Consider the following 7759-nt stretch of genomic DNA (forward strand, 5'->3'; position numbering starts at 1 on the left):
CTGAATGGTTGTGTGTTTCACAGCTGGTGAGAAGATTTATGAGTAGTCAATACCTTCTATTTGTTGGAAACCTTTCACCACGAGTCTTGCTTTGTATCTTCTCGAACCATCATGCTCTTGTTTTATGCGGTACACCTATTTGTTTTGAAGAGCTTCCTTTCTTTTAGGTAACTAGAGCTGCAACGGTATTGGTGGATTTCATTTGATTAAATAAGCAACTGCGTTGATTGCTTCTACCCAAAACTGCTTTGATAAACCTGCTTGTAATCTCATACTTCTAGCTCTCTCAGTCAAGGTTCTGTTCATTCATTCTACTACACCGTTGTGTTGGGTGTACCTGGCATAGTTCTTTCAAGTCTGATCCCATGCTTATAGCAAAACCTTTTGAATGCTCTATCTTCATATTCACCACCATTATTTGATCTCAGCTTTTTAATGTTTATGTCTATTTCATTTTCCATCATGGCCTTCCATGTCCTGAAAACATCATAAACTTCATATTTATGTCTTAAGAAATAAACCCATACCTTCCTGGAATAGTCATCAATAAAGGTGACAAAATAGGATTTCTCGCTAATAGATGAAAATGGGCTCGATCCCCAAACATCGGTATGCACCAGCTCCAATTTTTTTATTTCTTTGGAGTTCTGACGAATTTCTGAAATATGACTTTTTTCTATATGGCGAGGATGCAACTCTCACATTGGTCAATATTTGTAGAGACCTAGAAAATAATAACAATAAAATAATAAAGGAAAAAGTAAGAAAATAAGGGGGGGGGGGAGGAAAGGGGAATCAACAGGGCCAAGAATTTCATGCCATTAAGGGTTCGTCGACGAACCCATTACCCTCATCGATGAACGTCCTTCTGTGGATTGTCGACGAACCTATTCCTTGTCGACAAACTCCTTCAGGAAATTTGTTGATGAAGACACGTGTCTCGTCAACGAGGCCATGTGGACAATTGCCTATATATAGCGAAAAATCATATTTTTGGCGAGAAACTCATACTCTCTCTCTCTCTCTCTCTCTCTCTCTCTCTCTCTACCTTCGGCCTCTCCACCTTCTATCTTCAAATACAGTTCCGTTTTACCCCGTTTCAACGATCGAAAATTACCACAATGATCATGGGGTGATTCTCTACAAGATAACTGGAGCGGATTGTTGATTTGGGGTTCTTGGGTACCATCTCAAAATTAGGGTAAGTATGTTATTTTAGAGTTTATATGATTATTTGGTATATGTCAACCCAGAAAATGTGTTAGATGATAAATATATTGGGGTTTGAGTTAATTGAACTAGGCATAATGCGATTTCAAGGTTTGGAGTTTTGGAAGCTGTGGGCATGGTTGAGGGTTTTAGCAGGCTTTACAAGAATTAGGTAAGGGGATAGACTAAGTCAGATATTTTTAGAAAATTTATTACTGAATATATAGTATTTAATTTAGAAATTTATATATGTGATTAGTAAAGTTTTTGAGAATACTGATGTTGAATTGATGAAACCTTAATTTCAGATTTAATATTATTTTGCCAGTAAAATATGTTTTTTCAAGCCACAAAATATAACATAGTAGTACTCACTTGTGTGGCATGAGTATAGATAATTTTAATGTAGACTTATATCAAGTCAGAATATTTTACTTTTCACAGAACAAGCATGATTTGACAATAGTTTTGGAAAAATGATAATTAGTACAAAAATTAAGATATTTTCAGTATATTATGATAATACAACTAGCCTAGATGACGTGACAATTCAGCTGGCATAGATGCCATGATAATTCAGCTGGTGTAGATGCTGTGATAATTTAGTCGGTGCAGATGTTGTGATAATTTTTAATATGACGATATATTCAGAAATTATGAAATGACAAGTTTCTATACATAAACACGTATATAATAGATTTTACGTAGAGATCAGAAGATGATATTTATTTATAGAAATATTATGTGAAATGTATTATATAGTAACAAAACTCGGATGGTTTACGTATTTTATGAGTACGGTACCGTAGCTAGCTAGCCAGATAAGATAATGTAACCCCTGGGTGCCAACTCGAGAAGTGTTGCAGGGAGTAGGATGGGTGAACCAGGCTCCTAGATTGGACAGAATTACCCCCTGGGTACCAACCCGAGAAGGGTAGCGGGGAGTAGGATAGGCGGACCAAGTTACTGTATAGCCGACAGTGCAACCACGCTATTCAGGAAGTGTGGGTCGGAGGCAGATTCGCTTGAAGTATAGCTAAGAGTTGCATACTCACTGTGTGCCGACCCGAGAAGTGTTGCAGGGAGTAGGATGGGCGGACCAAGTTGGGTGGGCAATCATGCGTAGTTATGTCATGTTTGACTTAGCCTGGTAGGCCTACCAGAGTTAAGTCCAGCCCATGCATCGCACAAATCGAATCGTGTGGGGTTAATCCATGATAGATAGTTATCCATCCAGTGAATGATTTCAGTAATATACATATTTAGTAGATGATTTATATGTTGTTAAAATTTATTACAATATAGTATGCTTATGTTTAAAGTACAGATTTCCATGTGTGACCAGTTACAGCTTAATATACATTACAGCTATATTACTTACAGTATATGTTTATAAGACGATAATACTCATGATGCCACACACTGACATTAGTCTATCTCCCTTACTAAGAGGTGTCTCACCCCCAATAATTATAAACAATTCAAGAAACCCTGACGAACGCGTGGAGTGAGCTCCGAGATAGAGGAGTTTGTTGATGCCACCCCAGTTATAGGGTAAGTAATCGAGTTAGGATCAGGATGGATTTTTGGGTTTGACTCTAGGATTTATGGTCCTTTGAGGGATGTATATGTGTATATATGGGAACAGTAAATGTAGAGACCCAGAAAATTTAAATTATGAAATTACTAAAGGAAAAAGAAGTTTTTAAGAGGAAACTACAGAGCTTCATCGACGAGTGCCCTGAGCTCGTTGACAAATTGCCTTCTTTGACCCGTCAACGAGGACACGTGTCTCATCAACGAATAGATAAAGAGAGCAGGGTTTCAGAACTTTCAGGCTCGACGATGAGGTTCATGGGTTCGTCGATGAAATCCTTTCTTTGGTTCGTCGACGAGTCCACGTGTCTCATCGACGAAGCCACATGGCCATCTGTCTATAAATATACAAAAATCACGTTTTCAGTGAGAAATTTCATTCCTTTCACTTTCTCTCTCTACATTTCGGTTTCTCCACCTTCTCTCTACGATTTTGGCCCCAATTTTTCCCATTTCAACGATCAGAAGTTACCACGATGATCCTGGGGAGATTTTCTACAACTTAACCAGAGCAGAATTTTGGTTTAAAGAAGTTCAAGCACCATCCCAAAATCAGGGTAAGTAAGTAATTTTAGGGTTTATGTGCTTATTTGGAATTTTGGAACCCAGAAAATGTGTTAAATGTTAATATATTGGGGTTTGAGTTGAGTGAACTAGGGTGAATGTGGTTTCAGGGTTTGGAGTTTGGAATGCCGTATGCGTGATTCAGGGCTTCGCAGGGGAATAGATTAAGTCAAATATTTTTAGAAATTTATTTATGAATAAATGTATTTTTGGGAATACTGATGATTAATGTATTTTGGGAATACTAGTGTTTAATAGAGAAAAAGATTTTATAGCATATTATAGGATTATACATAGTAGAACTCACTCGTGTGGCATGAGTATAAATTTAATGTAATATCAGTGTGTTAGAAATGTTATTATTTTAAAGAATATGTATGGTTTTTCAAAAAAAATTATAAGATCAAAGACAGTACAGATGTTGAAGATATTTTTAGTATATTATGATATGATAGCCGGCGTAGATGTTGAGATATGATAGCCGATGCAGATGTCGTGATCAGTTTTATTATGATGATTTATTCAGAAATTATGAAATGATAGTTTTTATTCAAAAAATATGTAAAAGCTAGATTTTATTACAGAAATATGAAAATGTTATTTACGAAGAGAAATATATTATGTGAAATGTATTATCTAGTAACAAAACCCAGATGGTTACGTATATTAAGAGCACAGTACCGTAGCTAGTTAATCATATCAGTGTAGTAGGATACCCACTGAGTGCCAACCCCCACAGGTTGTTAGTGAGTAGGTTGGGCGAACCAATTTGGGTATAGCCGACAATGCAACCACACTATTCAGGAAGTGTGGGTCAGTGGCCAATTATTCCGAAAGTGTACGCGGTGTAGTAGGATACCCACTGTGTTACTGACCCCTAGAGGTTGTCGATGTAGTAGGCTATCGTGCATGGTTATGTTATGTTTGACTTAACCTGGTAGGCAGCCAGCGTTAAGTCCAACCTACGGGCCAAACAACCCGGATCATGAGGGGTGGAGTCATGATACACAAATTTACATCCAGGGTATAATTTTAGTAAAATATAGATTTAACAAATGATTTTAAGATATGAAAATTCATTATGATATAGTATGTTTAAAAGTAGAGATTTTCACATGATATCAGTTACAGTTTAAGATATGTAAATATTATAGATACATTATTTGCAGTATATGTTTATAGTATGATAATGCTCACATTGCCACACATGATATTAGTATATTTCCCTTACCGAGAGGTGTCTCACCCTAGCATTACAAATATATCAGGAAATCCAAGCAGGTGAGTGGAGCGAGCCCCGTGATAGAGGAGTTCATAGGTACTACCCAGTTGCAGGGTAAGTAGTCAGGTTAGACTGGTGATGGATTTTTGGGGTATATATGTGTATGTGTAGAAATAGTGAGACTCTCGTGTTGTATATATATGTAAAGTGTATTTTTGTACCGCTGCTTAGGTAATATGTGTGTATAACAGGTAAATCCCCGGTACTTATGGGATCAGATTGACTTTGATTATGTATTGTGGAATCAGGGTATTATTAGAGTGATAATATTTTATGTAAAAAAATGGTTCTAAAGTCATGGCATTACATTTTTGGTATCAGAGCCTAGGTTGCTAGGTTGTATAGACTTTAGTGTGCAGCGAAAACAATAACAGAGTATAAGAATAGATTAAGAATTTAGAGAGTCAATGCTAGGGAAATCAAGATGAGTATTTAGGGTTTTGTTCCGTAATCAAGAAGCAGGATTTCCGTAGTGGTTTCTGTGTTTTTTCTGGGGTGACGATTTCAGGAAAGTCATAGTAAACTATTGTTGGGTCATGTTTCTTAGTTGTTGGACTAAATCTTAAATTGAGAACAAGGACATTAGGTTAATTAAGGATATAAGATATCAGTTAGATAAATATGTTACTTATATTATGCAGATAGGTTTCTTAGACTATGTATATTTTATTTTTAGGATGGACACTGGAGGTAGCAGCGCTCACGCCAATGGTGATGATGGTGCAAGCCCATCTGGTGTGGGCGGTGGTGATTCAAACGCGGTTCTGCGTAGTCTAACTCAGCAGGTTATGACTAAGATTGCACGAAGCTCTACAGAGCAAGGAGGACCAACAACAGACCAGGGCTGCACTATAGAGAAGTTCACCAAAATGAATCCACCAGCGTTTTTCAGGAGGAGCTGATCCTGCAATGGCTGAAAACTAGAGGCAGGAGATTGAGAAAATACTAGCTCATTGCACCGATGAATAAAGAGTCTTATATACCACATATAAGTTGATAGGTGCGGCTGAGAGATGGTGGACAGCCGTGAAGTTTCTTGAGGAATAGAGACCCGTACCAGTGATCATGTCATAGAACCGATTCAAGGAAATGTTCTTTAATCGTTATTTTCCTCCCACTATTAGAGAGTCCAAGATAGTAGAATTTTTGAATCTGAGACAAGGGCAATTGACAGTTCAGCAATATGCAGCAAAGTTTATCGAGCTACCACGCTTTGCTCCCTACATCAATCTAGATGAGGTGAAAAAGGTGAGAATTTTTTAGAGGGGTTTGAGGCATGACATCCATGGATAGGTGGCAGTCCTAAAGGTACAGGAATTATCCGAATTAGTGGATAGGGCCACAGTGGCAGAGGAAAGCAGCAAGATGGATGCAGGGACGTCAAGTTTGAGGAAGAGGCCCGGGACTTCGGGATTCCAGGCAGGGTCCATTCGAGGCCCTTGGAGGGGAGACAGATACAACAGAGCTCAGAGCCAGGAGACTAGGAGACAAAAGGTTCAGGGCAAGCAAGCCTATCCAACTTGTCCTATATGTGGGAAGAGACATTGGGGAGAATGTCGAGCAGGGAGGAACGTCTACTATCGATGTGGTGGACCGGGTCATGTAGCACGAGATTGTCATATGCAGTATAGTACTACTCCTACTCCTAGAACATTTGGAGGGAATATCCAGGCACCCAGGGGTGGCGGCCAGCAAAGGAATACAGCTCCGATGAGAGTTAATGCATTGACGCTGGGAGATGCTAAGGCTACAAGCGACGTCGTGACAGGTATGACTACTGCTTTATCATATAAAGCTATTGTTTTATTTGACTTAGGTGCCACCCATTTGTTTGTATCATGGGATATCTCAAGTTTATTGGAGTTGTGACACAGTTATTAGATACTGATTTGTCAGTAGCCACGCCAATTGGATCCGTAGTGAGATGTGGAAGGGTGCTTAGAAACTATCTAGTGGCCATTTAAGGAAAAATTTTACCACCCAAATTTTTAGTGTTGGACATGCAATGATTCTATATAATATTGGGTATGGACTGGTTGACAGCTAACTATGCCAGCATTGATTGCCATTAAAAAGAGGTGATCTTCAAACCCCCGAGAGAACAGGAATTCAGGTTTATAGGATTGCAAGTGCGCACCTCGCCAGAATTTGTGTCAGCCATTCAAGCCAGAAGGCTACTCCAGGATGGTTACTAGGTTTATGTAGCTTATATAAAAGAAATTCTAGAGGAAGAATTGAAACAAGTTGATATTTTAGTAGTCAGAGAATTTTCAGATGTTTTTTCTAGACTAATTACCTGGTTTACCTGTAACGATCCGCCTAATTTACCATATATTTTTTCTATAATAACATTTAATATAATAAGTCTGATATCCTATTCAACTAAATAACATAATCAACTTGGACCCATGGGTACCAAGGATATACCGGAAATGCAACTTTGATACCTAAGCAGCAGGAAATGAAATCACATACATATCATCTAACCAATCACAATACCGGAGTTTTACCAAAACTAATATGTATACATACAATCATCCACCAAAAAGACCAAAAGTAGCCTAGGGTCACTTCCCAAAAATATATCCAACCCTGGCTCTACCACTCATCCCTCTGACAGGGTAGCTCAGTTGAACTCTACTACCGTGGAGCTCTATCTGCTCCTCTACCTGGATTCCCTGAAATTTTTATATATAGCTGGGGTGAGACACCTCTCGGTGAGGGAAATAAACTAATATCAGTGTGTGGCAACATAAGTGTTTTTGTGTTATACATAATATCAGTTCATACATCATAACTGGTAAAAACTGCTGATATCATATCTAAATAAAACATGATTCCTCATAACATAATATAACGTACTAATATTACTAACATGAAAATCATCTTATATAACTCTATAATACTGAAATACACCAAGGTTGGATAGCTAGCTAATGTCATTTCTTACCCCCACATGACTAGGTTGTGTAGCCCAAAGGTGGGACCTAACCATGGCTGGCCGACCATGCTAGATCAAACATAAGTCTGTAAGTACGATGGGCCCGCCCCTACCTGGTCCCAAGACTGCCAGGGGGACTACTCCATTCTACACTGATGCCACATCGA

General features: G+C 38.4%; 1 protein-coding gene across 1 annotated transcript; it reads left to right on the top strand.

The window, feature by feature from the left end:
* The first annotated feature begins 5328 nt into the window (after window positions 1-5328).
* LOC131156019 (uncharacterized) lies at window positions 5329-6520 on the top strand. The gene is made up of 3 exons (XM_058109472.1): window positions 5329-5534; window positions 5776-5899; window positions 5945-6520. The coding sequence occupies exons 1-3, from the start codon at window positions 5329-5331 to the stop codon at window positions 6518-6520; spliced, it is 906 nt and encodes a 301-aa protein (XP_057965455.1).
* The last annotated feature ends 1239 nt before the right edge of the window (window positions 6521-7759 follow it).

The sequence above is a fragment of the Malania oleifera genome, chromosome 5, assembly GCF_029873635.1.
Source record: "Malania oleifera isolate guangnan ecotype guangnan chromosome 5, ASM2987363v1, whole genome shotgun sequence".
NCBI lineage: Eukaryota > Viridiplantae > Streptophyta > Magnoliopsida > Santalales > Ximeniaceae > Malania > Malania oleifera.